Source organism: Anarrhichthys ocellatus, unplaced genomic scaffold (assembly GCF_004355925.1).
Source record: "Anarrhichthys ocellatus isolate YVR2014 unplaced genomic scaffold, GSC_Weel_1.0 scaffold142, whole genome shotgun sequence".
Taxonomy (NCBI): domain Eukaryota; kingdom Metazoa; phylum Chordata; class Actinopteri; order Perciformes; family Anarhichadidae; genus Anarrhichthys; species Anarrhichthys ocellatus.
Genome location: NW_022280172.1, coordinates 15,548 through 34,776, shown reverse-complemented (window position 1 = coordinate 34,776; position 19,229 = coordinate 15,548). Strand labels below are relative to the sequence as shown.

At 39.1% G+C, this 19,229-nt stretch overlaps 2 protein-coding genes across 5 annotated transcripts in view; one reads left to right on the top strand and one right to left on the bottom strand.

The window, feature by feature from the left end:
- The window catches only part of tctn1 (tectonic family member 1), a 24,381-nt gene extending 12,241 nt beyond the window's left edge, over positions 1-12,140 (top strand). For 2 of the 3 annotated variants that reach the window (XM_031877628.1, XM_031877625.1), the window contains exons 6-14: positions 5,930-6,042; positions 6,465-6,485; positions 9,185-9,319; positions 9,449-9,574; positions 10,341-10,423; positions 10,619-10,756; positions 10,859-11,012; positions 11,643-11,774; positions 11,892-12,140. In XM_031877628.1, the coding sequence (XP_031733488.1) occupies positions 5,930-6,042; positions 6,465-6,485; positions 9,185-9,319; positions 9,449-9,574; positions 10,341-10,423; positions 10,619-10,756; positions 10,859-11,012; positions 11,643-11,774; positions 11,892-12,038 (1,049 nt within the window). In that variant the 3' untranslated portion in view covers positions 12,039-12,140. The remainder of the gene's footprint in view (positions 1-5,929; positions 6,043-6,464; positions 6,486-9,184; positions 9,320-9,448; positions 9,575-10,340; positions 10,424-10,618; positions 10,757-10,858; positions 11,013-11,642; positions 11,775-11,891) is intronic. The other variant, XM_031877627.1, reaches the window with a different exon arrangement.
- hvcn1 (hydrogen voltage-gated channel 1) lies at positions 12,133-19,229 on the bottom strand. 2 transcript variants are annotated; one of them, XM_031877629.1, is made up of 6 exons: positions 19,011-19,229; positions 17,965-18,191; positions 16,951-17,055; positions 16,632-16,863; positions 13,680-13,792; positions 12,133-12,674 (listed from the first exon to the last, which is right to left on the bottom strand). In XM_031877629.1, exons 2-6 carry the CDS (start codon positions 18,136-18,138, stop codon positions 12,618-12,620), a joined length of 681 nt encoding a protein of 226 aa, XP_031733489.1. In that variant the 5' UTR covers positions 18,139-18,191; positions 19,011-19,229; the 3' UTR covers positions 12,133-12,617. The 2 variants fall into 2 exon arrangements, with proteins under 2 accessions (XP_031733489.1, XP_031733490.1); XM_031877630.1 differs by having other exon boundaries at positions 17,965-19,229.

The window sequence follows — 19,229 nt, the reverse complement described above, 5'->3', positions numbered from 1 at the left end:
TTCAAATTAAAAGCCCCACAGAATGAATTCTAACTGGAATGCTTGTGATGAAGCCTCTCATTTTAGTGTCAAACATTATGATTCTGTCTCCTCTCTCACCCACCCAGCCCCACCCTTTCAAAATAAAAGCCCCACAAATACAAGATTCAATCCAAAAGTATGAATCTAAAATGCAGAAAAGACAGTAGCGCTATCTCAATTGAACCTGAATGACACTACCGGTAACATTGGCGTGTGTATATATTGCGATTTCTTCGGGCAGCAGAAGCCACACTGTCAAAATTTCTTTAGGAATTTTCTAGTTATTCTTATTATTAGGGCCCGAGCACCGACATAGTCGGAGTGGAGGACCTATTGTTATTCTAATGTTTATTATTATTATCGCGTGTTTCGTCGCAAAAAGGAGGTGCTTGGGATACTGGAATACATTGCAGTCTGATTGGGATGTTCAGCTGCGGTATGAAATATTGGCTCGATAGCGCCCCCTATTGAGTAGCTCCAACATTAGGTTTCACCTAGCTGTATGAAATGTGGTAGGTATGTGGAACTTGATGGGACGTACAAAAAATCCTCTTGGAATTTTTCACTAAACCAAACAGGAAGTCGGCCATTTTGAATTTTATGACGTTTTTGGACCATTTCAAGGAGCCCTACTTCAACGAACTCCTCCTAGAGATTTAACCCGATCGACTTCAGATTTTTTTCAGTTGAGACCTTGGCAGTGAAAAGTTACTCAAAGATCAAAAAGTTATCAAACTATGTATCCGTGGCGGCAACAAAACACCATTCGCCATGAAAAAGGAAGTTGTTGTAACTTGGCCGTACATTGTCTAATCTGCTCCAAATCTCTCATGTCATAACATCCTGACTCAGAACACATCTATATGACAATTTAGAATCATAGTAATAGCGCCACCTTGTGGCAACTGGAAGTTGTAAGTTTTGTACTTTGACATCCTGCTCCTCACAGATTAATCGGATCCCTCTCAAATGTTGTCAGAAAAGTCTTAAGACCTTGATAATGCTTCATTGTGAAGATTGTAAGAAGTTGTTGAAGGGCAGCGACGTGGCGGCTCGGCGAATTTCAATCCTTCGCCATTAACAAATAAACTGATGTAACTCGAATCCACATCATCAGATCTTTACCAGATTTCACATGTTTGATTAGACTCCAGGCTTGAAGACATCTGCAGGCCAATTTTGAATCAGTCATAGCGCCACCTACTGGTAACCTCTTCGTAGGTAAATCAGACCAACATCAAATTAGTTCCACACAAATGTAAGAAGTTCATAATGCCAGTTCATGAAGCTTTTGATGTTTCGTCGAACGCCGTTGCCGTGGCGACGCAGTCTTCGCCATGAAAAACGAAGGTAATTTTAAGAGGCTAAAAATGCTCGAAACCTATGCAAACTTGACACGCAGATTACAAGCCCAAAATGTAGTTGTATAATAAGATTTTATAGGTTCAGAGTGGCAAATCGGCTCAATGGCGCCCCCTACAAAATTTAAACGAAGCAGCCCTCGCAGTACGTTTCACCTAGATGTAGAACATTTGGTAAGCAGATGTATCACATGACACAAAGTCTTAGGGGTCTAAGCTCTAAACCCAACCGGAAGTCAGCCATTTTGAATTTTGTATGATTTCATGAAAATTTAAGTTGTAACTCCAAGGTACAAATCGAGGTCAAATCTGCCCAAAATTTTTTATGCAGGATGCTAGTCCAGGCCTGAAAACATTTGCATGCCTCAATTTTCACATAGTCATAGCGCCACCTACTGGCAACGGGAAATGACAAGTTGTACACTTTGATGTACTCCTCCTAGCCATTTCACCAGATCAACCTCAAATTTCAGAAAGAAAGCCTTAATACATTGATAATAGTTCATCATGAATTTTTGTGAGTTTTCGTCAAAAGATGTTGCCGTGGCAACGCATTATTCATCATGAAAAGGAAGCTGATTTTTCTGTGGCTTAGGATGATCAAATAGTCATGGAACTTTGTACATGTCAAAGGTGATAAACATAAATATCTCGTATGGGTTTTGCCTTTTCTATCAGAAATTGCCTTGACAGCGCCCCCTACTAACATTCAAAAGAGCAGCCCAGCGGTACATTTCACCTAGATGTATGAAATTTAGTAGGCAGATGTATCACCTGGAGACTTTAAAAAAAGTATCTTGAGACTATGATCTAAATTATATTGGAAGTCTGCAATTTAGATTTTTGTGTGAATTTTCTTTTCATTTTTGAACATTTCTAGGCACTATACTTTAACAAACTCCTAGGGAATTTTGCGGATCCACTTCAAATTTGGTTAGTACAATCTAAAGACCTTTGTGATTAAAAGTTATCAAAAGCTTTACGTTTGATTCAATGGTGTAGCCATGGCGTGGTGGCCATTTTAAATGACTCCCATGAAACAGCAAGCTGATGTATCTCCACTGGATTTGTTCAAATCTGTCCCAAACTTGCCATGCTTGATAACAGTCATAGCCTGAGGATGTCTACAAGCCAGTTTTCCATCTAAGTCAAAGCGCCACCTAATGGCGAAAGGAAATCAGTGTTATTTGACAAACGATATCTGATTCACATGACATTTACATGATGTTGTCTACACTTGATATAGAGCAACATAATGCATGTTGACGCGCGTCGTTTAGCTCCACATAGTGGATACAGGAACTGGTGGAATATTTGCACTACATAATTTCCAGCATCACACAGTCGAACCATTAAAAATACGTCTAACTTGTGGGCGCACGGTCTGATGGTCGCAGATATTTATGGCCACTTCTGCCGGCGTCCCGCCAGTACCCCCGAGGCGCGGGAAGGTGCGAGGGCCCGTACATCGCTGCTTGCAGCTTTAATTCAGTGTTGCTATTTTCCATTTTGATGTGTATGTTATGTGCCTCGGTGTTATATATGTGCTTGTACTGTAGGTGGGTTTGTTCTGCCTGCTGCAGCCTATGTCTGCTCTGCTCTAGTGTCTTATGTACACTTCTCTTTTGCTTATATGTGTATTGGTTTTGTCTATACGTTAGTCTGTTTATGAATTTTACTTTTTTTTTTTTTTTTTTTTTTTTTTTGACATTTTGTGATTTTAGGCTGCCTTCAAACATCTGGACGGGGACAGCAGATGAAAACTAGCCTCTCTGGCTAACTCTGGCTCACTTACAGTTGGACTGTTGGATGGTGTGCATTGTCCCTGCAAAACAAACAAATAAATAAATTATTTTATAATTTGGCACTTCAAACCCTGAAAATGTCAGGCAGTGCAACCGTCCTAGCAAATGAACAGACTAAGAAAACTATTAAATAAGGTATTTAAATGACAATTAATTCAAAATAAAATACTATGGCATGCTTTTATTGTTGATACAATTTAAATAAACCAAATTTTTACAAATACCAATACTTTTAAGCTGTTGAGATAATTTCAAATCTTTTGTCCAGCAATTTCAATGTGAGGGTGGTACAAATGTAAAGATGGGACTTTTGTTATAAAATTAAAGTGCAGAACAGTAAACAGGATATTGCATCATGAAGAGGACCTCAACTGACCTTTATGGCAGGGTGAAAATGTTTTTATATCTCTTTTAAATATTGATAAAAATAGTTACTTTCAACTTATTGGTAGGCTGGTACACTTTTCATGTCAAGTGGTACAAACATTTTTATTTTATCCTACATTTCTATTTAAAATGTATATGTATGAAGTTGTTAGCAAGAGTAAAAGCTAATGCTGGTGTCCTAGTAGATGCCTGTTTAATTTGAAATGAGTTGCAAATGTCAGGTGGCACAACCAGTAAGTCAGGTAGCGCAACTGCAAAGAATCTCACTATATATTATATTTAAAGCTCTAACATTATTTACTATTTTTTTTTCAAATGTTTAACAGTGTTAAGTTAAAGTTATTATACACTTTCAAACTATTTTCATGATAATGAATATTTCTTAACTATTTAGGATGCCACTGTCAAGTAAAGTGAAATCAGCACGACACAGGGAGCGCATTAATAATGATCCGGCTGCAAGAGAAGCATATCTTGCCAAAAGAAAGGTAATACATCTTGATAAAACTATAATTAATCCAAAGTTATTTATTCATAGTTTATTTTGCAGTTCTTACTTTTAAACAGTGGTCAGACATTCAGGTTTTTAAATGGGAATATGCCAGTTTTTTTTTAGTTCTCATATACTTATATGTTTTATAGTTATTAGAGGAGGAAGAGAGAGGGGGCCATTGTGGAAACCCCCCCCCCCCCCCCCCCCCCCCCAGCCAGCTGTCCAAAACAGAAAAGAAAAAATTGAGGCAGCAGTGGAGGCAATATCAGAGAACAGGGAAAGGAAAAGGCTATGGAGGAAATCTGGAATTTCACACCTGAGTCTTTGGATACAACTCCCATAGAACTCCAAGCAGAACCTCAAACTAACCCTCCCAACATTGACAAAGATAATATTGTCAATTTAGATGGACAGCAACCCAGAGCATCAACACCACAGAGAGTAGGAAGCACTAAAAGGAAATGGCAAAGAGAGAAGGCAAAGTTGCGTCGTAAAATGCACAAAATGAGAAGAGAAATGGAAGCTGAGAAAAGAGAATCTGCCAGATTACGAAAATGCATAGAAATATTAAGGAAAAATCATTCCAAAGAGCTAAAGGCAAAATCTGTAACTGAAGAGAATAGACCAAGAATTGCAAAGAAATTAGCTATCCAGAGAACTCCATTTGCAGTATAATTCCGAAATGCAAAGCTCCCACAGGCTGTCTTACCGACAGTTCCTCCGATATTGTCCTTTCTTTGTTACACAGCCAAAAGTGGGACAGGAACACATGTGCATGCTTGGACCGAAAAACTGCAGCAGAGAGGTGTTGTGAACACTGCCAACGTTTCTTAGCTGTGTGTAGTCCAGACAACAAGTCATGCATGTATCGAGTGTGTGCAAAATGCTGCTACAATGAGGTAGAAGTTGCAACACCCCAGGCGGGAAGTGACTGTGATTTTGCCTATTCCAGTTATGTGCTAAACATGATTACTATGAAATATTTACTACTTTTACTTAAAAACAGACTGTTGACTAACAAAATTGTGTTGTATTTATTTATAATTGTATATAAAAATGCAATTATTCTGCATATTTCCTGCGATTACTAATATTGTCAGGTGGCACAACTGATAAATGTCAGGTGGTGCGACCTGGTAAAATATTAATTTAAAGGGTATGTTAAATAGGTTAAAGTGAAAAATTGTTTGCTTAATATGATGTGAAGAACTATTGTATTGAATGTATTCATTTGTATATTTGTATTATGTTTCTCTGTTTCATTTTATTATTTATAAATTTAATTTATATTCCACCCCCCAAAAACACCATACGTAATGTGGAAAACTGATTTTACAATAGTTGAATATATTTGCAAAATTGTAGTTGCAGAACACTTTGACAGTGCCATAACAACTTCAAACAAAACAGGTCCTGTTACATTTATGATTGCACCTACAGAGTCTCACTTATGGACATGAGTCACATGACTGCTGTCATAATACCTAGCATGGTACAAAGTGCATCCCAAGTAAAAACAGGGACACACAGTAAAGGCCTGATAAGTGTGAATTATACGGTGTAACATTCAGGTGAGTGGTGAGAATATGCTTCGTCAGAAACATAAGGCAAAAATCCCTCATACTTTTATGTAATCATATTAACATTATTTCGTCTTTACATGCCATTTTTTTTACACCATCAGTTAAATACTTCTTTCAAAATTTGCTTGCTTATATTTTGGAATACTTAGAAAATACATAAAAATAATTATAATAATTACGTCGTATCATTGTAATTTCAAACATGCTAAAAGACTTTAACGGAATCGTGTTTTTCATTTGCGTGTTGTTGCTTATGTTTTTTCCTGTTTGTCTCCCCAGCGTTCTTAAAGGATCAGAGCAGTCGATGTTCTCGGCATGTGGTTCTGAAGCAGGACTGTGGATCTCTGCTTGCCCTCAATATGAACACCTACACCGACATCCGGCTCTTTGCTGTGAGTCCCACATTTACTCTACAATACACTGAAAGAAAACATTTATATTCAAACACTGTCATTCTCAGGGACGTTTAATGCACCCCAGAGGATACACTGGTATTAAAGGGTTAATCCACCTGATTTACATTAAAATCTTGTGTGGGTTTTCCTAATTTTTTGTATTTAAAGTACAATACCTAACAGCTGAAGTAATCTCTTTGGTGTTGTAATTTATTTTATTTGTTTTGGTGAGTTGAATCTGCTTCAGCCATTTTCATTTAGCCAAGTTTTGAGTTTACTCAATTTTTTTACATTTTTAAATAAGAAAACAAAGTAGCATGGATGTTTGTGCACAAGATAAATGAGTCACTGTATTGGAAACGCTGAAATAACAGAGAATCGGTTGAAAGATGTTAAACCAAATCTTTTCCACTCAACAGGGGAAGACTCAAGATGCAGCAGTAAGTATGCCTACTTTTTTGTTTGACTCCAAGTAAATTAGGTGATCGACAGAAAAATAATTGACATATTTTGATAAGCGATTAATCATTTAAGTCAGGGGTTCCCAAACTTTTTCTGTGAAGCCCCCCTTTGATGATATAGGAACATTGTAAGCTCCACCGCACCCGACCCCACCCACCCCAAATGGGTCGTACCGTCTTTGTTTTGAATTAATTGCATTATAATATATAAACTCTATAAAATATTTGTTTTTCCTTATCACTTCACTTTTTCCATTTTACAGTTTATTGTTCAGTTTGTTTTACTGAAAAATAAATGGCAATAATAAAATCAATTTCCAAAAAGATTGGACTTTAGATTGCTTTCAAGTAGTGCTTTCACACATATTAATTGCATTACATTCTTCAATACATTTTCAAGTAAAATTAACTTCAAATGTTAAAATTGAAGTTAGGAACAGTGCAACAACTCATTTCCCCATTTAACAGTAGGGTTTTCAAACTGAATTTGTGTGCAAGAAAATAAAGAATCCTACATATAGAATAATGATCAAAGACAAGATGTGCAAGTTACTCAGTGCTTTCTCTGCATCGATCACATTCCTATGCATAGGCACATTCCTATTCCTACATGGAAATTGCTTTCTGACATATTCTTTTGAAAATAAAATGAACTTCATTTCTTTTAAGTGCAAACGACGTATATTTCCTCATATTTAACAGCGAGTTGTGCTTTCACAGGGACAGATGCAGCTTTTACAAAGTCACTCTAATGGGCATGACAGTTTTCCAATTTCTTTTTGAAAAACTCACGGTGCTTGTTCACATGATCGGGGTGGTGGGTTTCCAAGTGTCTTTTCTATTTAGTGGGCTTCAAACTGTCTGCCGCCAGTATGTTAAGACACACAACACACTGAGTCTCTCTTCTTGGCCGACCATAGTGCTTGTAAAGCCCAGGGACAGATACGCCTCGTTATATTTTCTTGCTTTTACCTTTTTTTGTGCCGTTGTTGTGGTGGTCGCCTGTTACACCTGTGACAGACTTGCCATCTGATTTGCGCTTTATACCAGTCACAAATATGTCCACCTTGGTACATCGCTTCCTTTCTCTTTCTGTGTCTCTCTCTCTCTCTCGCGCGTGCTCTCTCGCTCTCTCGCTTTCTCGCTCGCGCGTGCTCTCTCGCTTTCTCTCTCGCGTGCTCTCTCTCTCGCTTTCTTTCACGCGCTCGCTCTCGCTGTCTCTCTCGCTGTCGCTCTCGCTCTCTCTCTCTCGCGCGCTCTCCTTGGTTTTGCCGCTAGTCATTCTGTAACATGAGCTGCTCTGGGGGGCACGGTTGGAACACACTGCTTGTCACGTCGCCTCCGCTTGATTTATTTTAATTTTATTTTCATTTCTTAGGTGCAACCATATGATATAGTGCCCTATGTTTACAACTTGTTTGCAATTGTATTTGTTATAATTTTATTTTATATTGTTTTACTGGTGTGTGTGTGTGTGTGTGTGTGTCTTTGTGCCTGTGTGTGTGGGTTGGTGATGAAGCCGCACCCCCCAGTTTTGGAACCACTGATTTAAGTGAAGTCAGAATCAGGTTAAATGCTACAACCTCGTAACAAACATCTTGAAACACATGTTATGCAAAATCATGCCTTCATATACTGTATATGTGTATAGTCGCATGGTCTCTCCATTATCTGAAAAGTTCTGTCTTTACATTGTTGACATAACATTAAAAACTCACATGCCATCACGTCTCCTGCCTTACCAGGAAATTTAGCAAGACACTGACAATCGTGTTGCGCAAAAAATAGGTGGACCACAAAAACATGTCACATAGTGCAGTAAGTTAGCACAGACAACAGGTTGACTGCTGCAATGTGAGGGCCGAAAACATTTTTATATTTCTCTGTTACCGAGAAGAAGTAAGTATTCAGTTATTGTCATATTTGCATTGACACAACACTTTACTTTTTGCTTTACATTTCTGCAATCTATGAAATCAAAACAAATTGGTAGCGTCTTAGATTTCTCAGTAAGGTTTTTCCTAGAATGAAAATCAAGCAGTGGAAACTTGATAGAGATATGTAATCCACAACGGTGAACATCCTGTCTGCTTTAATGATGCTGTAAAGCACTGCAAAGATTTTTAATTGTAATTATCCCATGATAAAAACATCTATAAAAAAAGGAAGAAAAAAAAAGATGACTAACATCAGCATACAAAGGTGCCATGCTATTGTTCTGATGGCCCACTATTACACCAATAGTCCAAAAATTGTCCCATTGGCCCAAAAGCCCATTTGTCCGACAGCCCGTTATCAAGAAAACAAATAGCCATTGTTCCAAACGCCCATTGCTTCTGAAATACACACACACCCTGCAACAACGGGAATGTCAATAGTTTAGACTAACCCTATAAACCAAAGTATTGGACATGTGCATTTTTTGACCTGATGGTGGCACTAGATGAAAGGTCAGAGGATCACTAAAGGTATTACAATTCCTCCTGATGTCTGTACAAAATCCAGAGGCCAACCATCCAATAGTTGAGGTTTTTCAGTCTAGATTAAAGTGATGGAGCAACCGATCCACCGGCTTTGCTTTCCTGTAAACAAAGTAGACTGATGTAAATGAGAGCAGACGGTAAATCTGAAAAAATATTTTGGTTAAATAATTGTGGATGTTTGTGATGTTGCTTGAGCTTGTTCCTGTAGAGGTGGTGTCAGTCATCCTGCAGTCTGTTGATGGGACTCAGACAGAGTTGATGATCAGTGGTGGAGAAAACCTCAACCCTGTTCTCCTGAACCCGACCGTCTGTGCTAATGTGGTGCTGAAGGTGAGTCTACTCCAACATACAACCTGTATTTTGAGATTTATAGCTGAAGTTTTAGACTTAGAATGAAAACTCTTGCAAATAAAATAAGTCATTGTCTGCTGGACCAATTAGAAATTTGTATCTCCATAGGTTGCTTATATGACTAAGTACAACCCAGCTGGTGAGATAGTGAATGTGACGGTGTCTCTGGTACTTGGATTTGTCCGTGAAGCAGCACTGTCCCTGGAACAGGAGTTTCACATCACATTTTTCCAGGTTGATCTCTACAAGGCATTGTCTATGTATTATGGAGTGTTGTCCGCTGTGTTGCACTCAGAACCACCATTTGAAGTAGTATTTACTTAGAAAACAGGTTTCATAAAACAAGATCAGTATGAGTTAAAGGATGGCATAACCAAATGAACGGATCAGGTCCTTGCTGGTAAATTTGCCAGGACTGCATTGTGAGGACAGCTTGAGCTTTCTATTGTATCTGAGTTGTTGAAACTAATAAAGCGGTTTTCAGTTGCCTCACAACTTGAACTTTATTTGTCCCCAAAGGTTGCAGCATAGAGTGCAATATTAAAAATGGTAGAGGCTGCAAAGCTTAAGATACGACTGAAACTTCTGTAAAGACTAGAGTGAACCTGCTCTCTCCATGCAAGCACTCAAATTGTGTCTTGATTGCAGACATTTTGATGATAATGTAACAAAAACCATTGGGTATGGGGTTGCTAGGTTGCTTTAAATTTGCCTGATCCTCTATTTTTGAGAAAAGCTGCAAAATGACTCTTTTTCAGAGAAGCTGCAAAATGACTCTGAAAGGGAAACTTCTCTTTAATGCTAGAATTCTACAATCATTGATGGGGTGTTAAAACAATTTTTCTTTTTTTTTTTTTTTTTTTTCTTTTTTTTTTTTTCTCTGACTGATTTTAGAAAGAAATAGTTCGGTCCTGTGCAAACTATAAATGTAATAAATGACAACTTCTTATTTTTTAAACTCAATGTGAATAATGTACTTTAGCTTGTCTCTATTAAACAGGAGGACGAGGCGGCCATCCACTGCAGTGGAAATCCAGGTTATGTGGTTGGACTACCTCTTGTTTCTGGAACAAGAACAGCAGAATATCCTTTACCTGCCTGGATGCTGGATTTCCCTCACCTTGATTTACAGACGGTATGAATCAGTGTGAATAGAAATATTTTAGTTATATCTTTGGACAGTAGTACGTAGTATGGATACTTTGACAGTGTCTGATGAGAAAGAGATGATGTTCTGATGTGCTACAAGGCCCAGGATTTGTCCTTAACAGTTGTCACAGGGATCGCTCGAAGCGTCGACCCCAGAGACACAGTATCTCTTCTCCACAGTGCTGAGGACCAGGACTGTCTGCAGGGACCACATAAGCGCTCCCCTGTCCTGTTCGGTCTGGACTCTGTGTCCGGCTGCACATTAAGGCAGGACATATTTACACTCAACACATCTGCTTACTATGTTCTGGTACAGTGCTTCCTTGTGTCTTAATACATATATGATGGTGACTTGTCTTGTCCCTGTAGACTGAAGGATGCTGCCAACTGCTCCCTGGTCCTTCAGGTGCTTTTGGATGTTTTGAGAGGACCAAACCATGCCAATTTTGTGGCATCTTTTGGAAACTCCCCACTAGACTATCCCCTGGACTGGGTGCCGATCGAGAGCAACTTTAATCCTGTGGTGAGCATGGTTTGAAAACAGAAAAGAGTCTCAGGTCTAGTCTCATCCTGAATCTGATTGGAGAAGTGTAAATCAATCCAGACCAAATATGTCCAATACCTATCTTATGTCCACAATATAATATCTATAACATTTCAATGCATTTTTATTTGTTATTTGACAGTTTGTGTGTCTTAACGAGTCTTAAGTTGTATTATATTTGATTCGTTTCTACATTATTTTCCTATTTTTTTTGTATTTTTCTATATATTTATAATTATTTCCCCTTTTTTTTAAATCATATTCTTTTGTTTTTCTATTTAATTAATTTCCCTTTTTTCATAACTTTACACATATATTGATTGTTGGAAGTGGTTGAACCTAATTTTCACATTTGTATGACTTTGCTAATTGCTACTGTTTGTGGATTAAGTGTATGGTTTACATACCACAAACACTTGTGGTTGTTTTTTTATAACTGACTTCAATCATTCTTCAAGTCGTATTCAATTCCAATTTCAGGTTGAGATATTATATTTTGGCCTTATATAGAAAATAAGTTGAAGATGTTGCATGTTGGCAGAAAGCTCACTTAATTTATGGAATCTGTGTTGTGGGGCCACAATCCAGTAGTATTGTTGTGTTTTGCAGGAAGCACAGAGTTGCAGCATCCCACTGTCGCTGCACTTACAAATTGAATGGACTAAATATGGATTGTTGATGAACCCCCAAGCTCAGATAGTGAGCATCAAAGAAGTGATCCGAACCAACACCACCAGTTTGGTAAGACTCGCTTTTTCATAAATACTGGCATGATACTTGCAGGTTTTAACCCTCCCAAAATCTGCAATGGCAGTCTAATCATTTCTACTGTGTCTGACTGTCTTTGTTCTGCCTCAGGACATGTTGTCTGGAGGAAGCAGCATCCTGTCAATTAGGAGTTCAGTGGCCTTTGTACCAGTTTCTGCTGCTGCTCTTCCTGGTTACAGAGCCACACCCACCATCAATGCCAAATTGCCCTTTGATTTCTTTTTCCCTTTTGTCTGAACACAGAACACGCATGGAAAAAGGGAAGAAAAGTTCATGTTCCCTCTTTTGTCCGAACAGTCCACATGGATTTATGTATGATCTATGTGTTCCTGTATATTGTGTTAATAATGTAAATATAAAAAACTTTAACAAATGTTTTTGATCAATGAAATGACTTCATTTATTGACATGGTTTTTTTTACACAACATACATACACTTTGAAACATCACTTGATGTACATTTAGTTTTATGTACAAGTCCTCACACTGATGTTTCAAATATTTACTATTAAATTAAGGCCATGGCTTTGGAGCTTTATGGAGTGACATCCAGTAGCATCGGACTATCTGACATTTATTAGACATACAGTATGCAGGCCTTTAACTGGTTTCCATCACTATAATGACGAGAAAACTGGATATGGATCCACTGATACAGAAATTTAAAAAGATGGTTTCGCTTCAAGTAATATAACAGTTAAGGATTAATCAACAAGTAGTAGGAATACTGAAATTGGGTCTAAAATAAAAGTTCATGGAGTGTATATAGTATGATAGTGCCGAGAAGTACGTGCTCCAAAGAGTTAGCTCGATAAGTCAGAAGACTATGCTGTTCTTCTTCAGGAGGGCTTGCAGTTTCTGGTTCTCTTGTTCCTAAGATGGATGCAGACGGAGAGAGAAGAGTCAGTATGTAGTTGGACATCATTCAAAGCTTACACACCCACTGTTGGGTCAATTGTGCTAGCCCAAAGTTTATGGATTTCTGTCCTCGTGGAGATCATTTTCGAAATACTTGTGCTGAGATTCCCCCACGGTGTTGTGCAGGCAATTATACACTACCAGTCCGATTGTCTGACTACTCAAGTTGTTTTGCAATTGGACATTTTTTAGCATTGTCACCATGTTCTGAGACCTCAGCCTTTACGTTGGTGAGTACAATATCATCACTGATGGAACCAATTACAAGGGCTACAAAAAAATGTAATTTCAATAAACTTTTTTTCATGAAAACAGCTAAAGAATAAAGGCTTTCAGAATTGAAAGCCTTTATTCATTAGCTGTTTTCCCTTTTGGTGAAATGTAAATATTTTGAGTCTAAAAGGACAAAGCTGAGCTGAATAAATACCCACCATCTCCAAATTTTTAACTGTAGGATACAAAGCCCCTCCAGGTGTCTGGATAAACTCAAAATGTCACAATGTCATCAATCATAGCTGTGGCCCTGTGGATATCCCATCTATGACTTCTTTTAAGTTGACATATGATAAAACAGTCCTTGTGGTCATGCATGTGGGTATCTGGAGTGCCTACCATCCCACAAACTGAAAAAAGACTACCCAATCAGTTTGTGTACTGGCTAGATATGAAAACATATGATTCAACAAGCCATTCAGATTTGGCTCCCATTCCTATATCACATGCAGGTTAATTTGAACTTAAAGAGACAGCCGCTAAAACGGAGTGTTTCAGACAGAGGGTGAACACAGCTATATTCAGACAGTATGAGAAATATGTGTTATTTGAACATTAAAGCTTGTAAACATGTTCTAGTAGAAACACAAAATACAAGTATGAACCTGAAAATGAGCTTGAAAGCTCATTAAATGAACAGTCTGAGTAATATTTCTGATCTAGTATGAAGCAGTTATAATGAATCACCAGTTTATCACTGTGCTCTTGTAGCTCTGTGACTCTTTGAACGAGGTGGTCATAGCTCTCCTTAAGCTTGTGAATCCTCTGGTCTGCACGGGTTTTCACTGACACCAAGATACCTGCAACACATTCAAACAGTCAAATGGGTGTGTAGCAACTTTGCTGGCTTATAGTGCTCTTCTTTTTTGACATGCACATTTTTACTGCAAACTCGAGGGAACTCAAGTAAATGTATGTCATCATAAAAACTCTGCCAAACTGGGCCTAAGGCTGCTGGGTGAGAGGAGGGGAGTCTGTGATTGGGTGTCCATAGTCTCACTATCATGGTCTTTTTAGTAGCAAGTATTATTGTTATACAATATATAACAATCTAAATGAACATGTTTTATCTGATTTTACCAAAGACACAAATAATTAAAGTGTTTCTGGGTGATATAACACTTTATAAAATTGATTCATAATAAAGTCAGAATTATATTTATTTTTGAGACATGCCGAAACTATTCCAACCATTTGCCTCCAGGACTACCAAAGTCTAGGGCCACATTAAGGAGGCTAGGTTAGGTTACTTAAGCACAGATAAACCGCAATATTTTTCACTTACAGCAACCATAAACAGTTTGATTTCAAACATGAGGTCAAGCAGTGTTAAAGGTGTTAAAAGGTGCAATGTGTAAGATGTGACCAGAATATGAGTTAAAAACATTCGAAAAATAAACTAACATTATCAAGAGAATGTGAAGTGGTTACAGTGTTGACGTTAAGTCAAAGACATCAATGTATCAAGGTAGACAGAACACTGGAGTCGCTTGTGTGGTAAAATCCCTGTTTTGTCAAAAGGAGTCTTGTGGTTCTGAAGAGAGCATAGATAACCGTTGGAAAGGGTTGCATGACGGGAAGGTAAAGCGGTGAAAATATTCTAAATATAGCGTACACTTAAACTAGTATTGATTTTTTTTTAGGTGTCCAATATACATTCTAATACATTACTTTGCTCCTGTCCAGGTACTCCTGCATGTTTCTCCAAATTGGGGGTGTGCTGACCGCCATCTACTGTATGTCGTTTGGCTACCTGGTTGATCCTGCCAGTAGCATATGCTTGTCTCAAAGATTAAGCCATGCAAGTCTAAGTACTACTAAGGATAAGAACTTCAAAAAACCTGAACTATCCCTTTAATGTTAACGTCTAGTGCAGGGGTCGGCCACCTTTACTATCCAAAGAGCCATTTTGCCCTATTTTCCACCAAATATTCGTCTGGAGCCGCAAAAGCTATTTGATATCACAGCTTATAAAGTTTTATATATACCGGTAGTTATATTATATATACAAAAACTATAGTTTGTTGTATTTATGAAATTATAGAACAAGAATAAAGACAATTCTTGACATTTTATTGCTATTTTCAGTGACAGTATCACCTCAAAATCCAAGATAAGAGGTGTTCCCTTTGAAAGATTGTCCACTGTGCAAACAATAAAATATATTTTTTGTCAAAGCCTGAGGCCATGTCCACACTATACGTTTCCATTTATAAACGCATATGTTCTGCTATGTTTACACTGAGTGTCCACACTACGCCGGAGTTTTCAAAGCACCGAAAAAGGAGGAGTTTGGAAACACTCCCGAGGACGGATAAGTTTGAAAACTCCGGGTTTGCTTTGTCGTGTAGACAGCGTAAATGCATACATTTGGAAACGATCACGTGTTCACTACTTGATTGGTTCTTAGCAGTCACGACGTGTCCTTCCCTGATTCGTCACGCCCCTATCATGTGACCCTTACCCGGAAATTCACAAACAACAACATTATTGATTATCGATCGACTACCAGGTCAATTCAACATGGACAACTGATTACAGGTGTTGTTGACATTGTTGTCTTTACTAGCAGCTGTTGTTCAGTTAAAGTCTGTATTTCTGCAGAGGAAGCAGCTGTTATCGGAGTGATTAGCGAGCGGCATGTCGAAGGGGGTTATTAGACCTACAGAGCTGAAGTCATGGTTAGCGGCTTTGAGGAGGACGGACACAAAACGGAGGACTTTCCTTTTCTTATTAATGCTTATTTTGTTCTGCACAACTATTGTGAAGTCCACACGCATAAGCTATAAAGGAACAAAACATTGATTGCTCTCCAGTATGACAGATACTTCAGCCACCAGCAGAGCTACGAGTAACAATGAAACCGAGGAAACGAGTGAGAGACGTGTGTTGACCACATTTATGACCCATAATCTAGTAAACTTTTATGTGTGTTGATTTTAAAGTAAATTTGATGTGAGAGAGACCTCACATCAAAGACCTGCAGTGTTGTAACTAAGTCTGAAAAATAAAACATCTAAAACTTTCCACGAAATGTGTCTGAGTTTATAGTGGAAGATTTTAGAGAAGATTTTAAGTTTTTCATTTTTAAAGACTACTTCATAACTCTGTCGTATTTTTTTAACTTAGCAACGACTTCCTGTCTACACCGTCACCCACCCGCATGCAAAGTGGTCGTGAATAGTCACGTGATATTCATTTACAGGCGTGTTATTCTGGACGGAGATCATCTAGAAAACGATGCTGAAACACCGTGTGGACGGAGATCGTTTTTGATTGTTAAAACCCGTTTTAAAACGTATTAGTGTGGATGTAGACTTAGGGAGCCGCAACAGAGGGGCTGAAGGGCTGAATAGCTGCATACGGCTCCGGAGCCGCGGGTTGCCGACCCCTGGTCTAGTGGTATGTACCGACATCCCCAGAGAAACACACACTTGTTGTAGAGGCGCTGGCTCTGCCACAACACAAGTACCCACACTGTAAGATCAAACGGTAACAAAAGCTCCACCTCCCTGTCATCCAGCTGAGGCAAAGAGACCCTTTGGCACACAGACAGAGCACCCCAACATCTTCCCATATAAAAAATGTCATTCAAAACAGCAACAGCCTTTACATACTTCGAGGCAAAGTGTTACTGACCATTGATGATTCTGGCCACCCTCCAGAGTCGCAGCAGGATGAGGAGACCCATCCCATCAAAGGCGTCCTCATGGAAGATGAACACAATGTCCAACACGAAGGAAACCACCACCACCGCGCCATCAAACACCTCAAACTTGTGTTGAAAGAACTCCAGGCGATAAGCGTACAGCTTACCAACCAGCTCCACCATGAAGAATGTGAGAAGAGCCAAGCTCAGGTAGTGGAACACCTGCACAATAAAAGTGAACGGTATTATACAATGGTCTTGATAAGAACTGAGTTTTGCTTGGAGCAAGTGGACAAATCTGTCTCTCACCTCAGGAGCAAGGTGGCCATGTTCCAACTGGATCACAGACAGATCTATAAGCAGCTCCGCAAGAACAAAGATGGCATCCAGGATTACCAGACACACCACCAACACCTGCAAGCAAAGTCAGTCAATCAGTGGGAGGTGCCTCTCTTTATACAGAAACTTCAAGGGGAGCTGCACCAATCTTACCCATCAAAGTGGGATGGAATAGTTTTACATTCGCTGGACAAACAATAGACTGTTTTTGGATCAAAGCGGATAACTTAAACTGCAGTTCCTCTGAAGAAGCCCATTCTTCAGAGGAAGAGATGGACAAGTTCTCTTCCCGTTAAAGTTGACATTTGCCGGTCGTAAGGACGAAAATTCCCTTAACTTCCGAGGAATCCCCGCTGCCATACGGAGGATTTATCGCCACGCAGCTTGAAGCTCCGGATCCCGAATTTAACAAAGAATTTTGAAGAACCACATTGAACGCTACAAAGTAATCTCAGAGTAAGAGGCTTGTGTCTGGGCAGAGTGTATTTGTTACCTTGTTTTGTTTTGTTCTAAGTTTACTGTACTGTTCCTTGTTATTGTGTAATCTTACGGACTGCCAAGTTCTGTTAGTGCTGTGAACTTAGTACTGTTGTATTACATACTGCTGTAATAGTGTTGTAGTTAGATCAGTCACTGCGAGTGAGGTTGGTAATTGCAACATTATCAGTTTAAAGATCAGTGCCACGGCTGCCGAGTTCCCCAGTTGGGTTTCTGTGTGATAAAGTAACAGTTTCTGTATTTTACTGCTACGGTGAGGATCTGCCTTGTTTTGAGTGTTGAGTGTACTCATCAAACACACATATAGGTTTTGCTACTCATCTCAGATGCACGTGGTGTGTGAACGCGGCCTCTATCGTGGCTCCAACGCCATTTCTGTAGTTTTGAGTAGCGTGATCACGTACGAAACTACATCTGTCATTTTGGTAGTCGAAACTACATCCGCTATTTTGATAGTCTCACGTGGCATGGTCACGTCTCACATACCTGGAACCGCTCTGAGCCATAGAGCCTCTGCAGTGAATCCTTGAAGGTCAGTGTTGTTGGAAACTGGCCAGTGGCCGGACTCAGCTCCTCACTGTTCACGTGCAGCTCTTCATCCTCCCACTGGACCGGCTGCGCATCGCCCACGGTGGTGAAGTAGCCCAGGTACTGAGCCATGACTGCAGGCTTAACAAAAGGAGTGGACCAAAAGCCCCACCTCAGCAGCTCACCTCAGAGGGAAGAATGTCAGAATGGATTCAAATGTATATCAGATGCTGTAGATTAGGATTACACAGCGGTTTCTCTGTACTAACTTTATAAATTGCGATTAACAAAATGTTCCTCTGTTATTTCAGGAAACTCCTCCGGTTGTCTGTGCCACTCGATAATAGCAAAGCCAAATATTGTTGTATAAATTGCAGACTAATGTGAGTCAAGACACTGACAGCCAGAAACTGTTTTTACCATCTTCCACTTTTGCAAATTTCTCCATATGTTAGACAATCTGAGTTTACTTCTCCTTTTTTAAGTTTTGCAACATGTTATTGAGAAAGCAAACCTTCTCAGTCAAAAGGAAATTCAATCCAAGGGCTACTTTGTGAAGGAAAAAAAGTCATGAGATTGTTCACAGTTGAAATGAAAAACATCCTACCAATCCGATCATAGCCCATGCAAACTGTCTGCCACTCCACAATTTTTCTACACTGTTAGCCTAAATGAAGTCAGGACATGGATTATAACTTTTCTTAGTACCTACTACGAACAATAAACATGAACACATTAACAATTTTTTTTCTACGTTTCCCACCAGATTTAGCAGAGATTAGAGCAGCAGTTCGTGTGGACAACCTGTTCTTTTCTGTTTCGTGAAAACTCGTGATAAAAACATCCGTCATATTTGCCAACCCAGCGTTTTTACTGACAGTAACATTGAAGGGTTCAGTGAGAGGCAAATATGTAACGCGTCAGAGCTGGCGTTGTTACTTTGCATAGTAGCCCGTAGGCTACTCGTAAATAGTGTAACCGTTATGCCGGATTAAATGATTTACCTTTCCTCCACCACTTTGACGTTTAAAACACACTTTTCTTCTCCTCAGAGCAAAACTCTGACAACTTCGAGCAGAACAACTCCGCCTTCAACGTAAACCCCGTTATGAGCAGAGACAGCCTGCCAAACTACGTTTAAATATGTAGAGTTTTTATGTTGTCTCACTTCGTCGTAAACATTAAACAAACTTTTACTTAATTTATGATACACTTTTTGTATG

Bases quoted from the DNA above. Each gene is read 5' to 3' on its own strand.
- hvcn1 (XM_031877630.1), bottom strand. From the start codon at position 18,138: ATGGCTCAGTACCTGGGCTACTTCACCACCGTGGGCGATGCGCAGCCG. The intron at 17,056-17,964 runs GTATGTGAGACG...CTTTGCTTGCAG, and splicing joins ATGGCTCAGAGCGGTTCCAG to GTGTTGGTGGTGTGTCTGGT. The intron at 13,793-16,631 runs GTCAGTAACACT...AATGTGTTGCAG, and splicing joins GGTGGCCAGAATCATCAATG to GTATCTTGGTGTCAGTGAAA.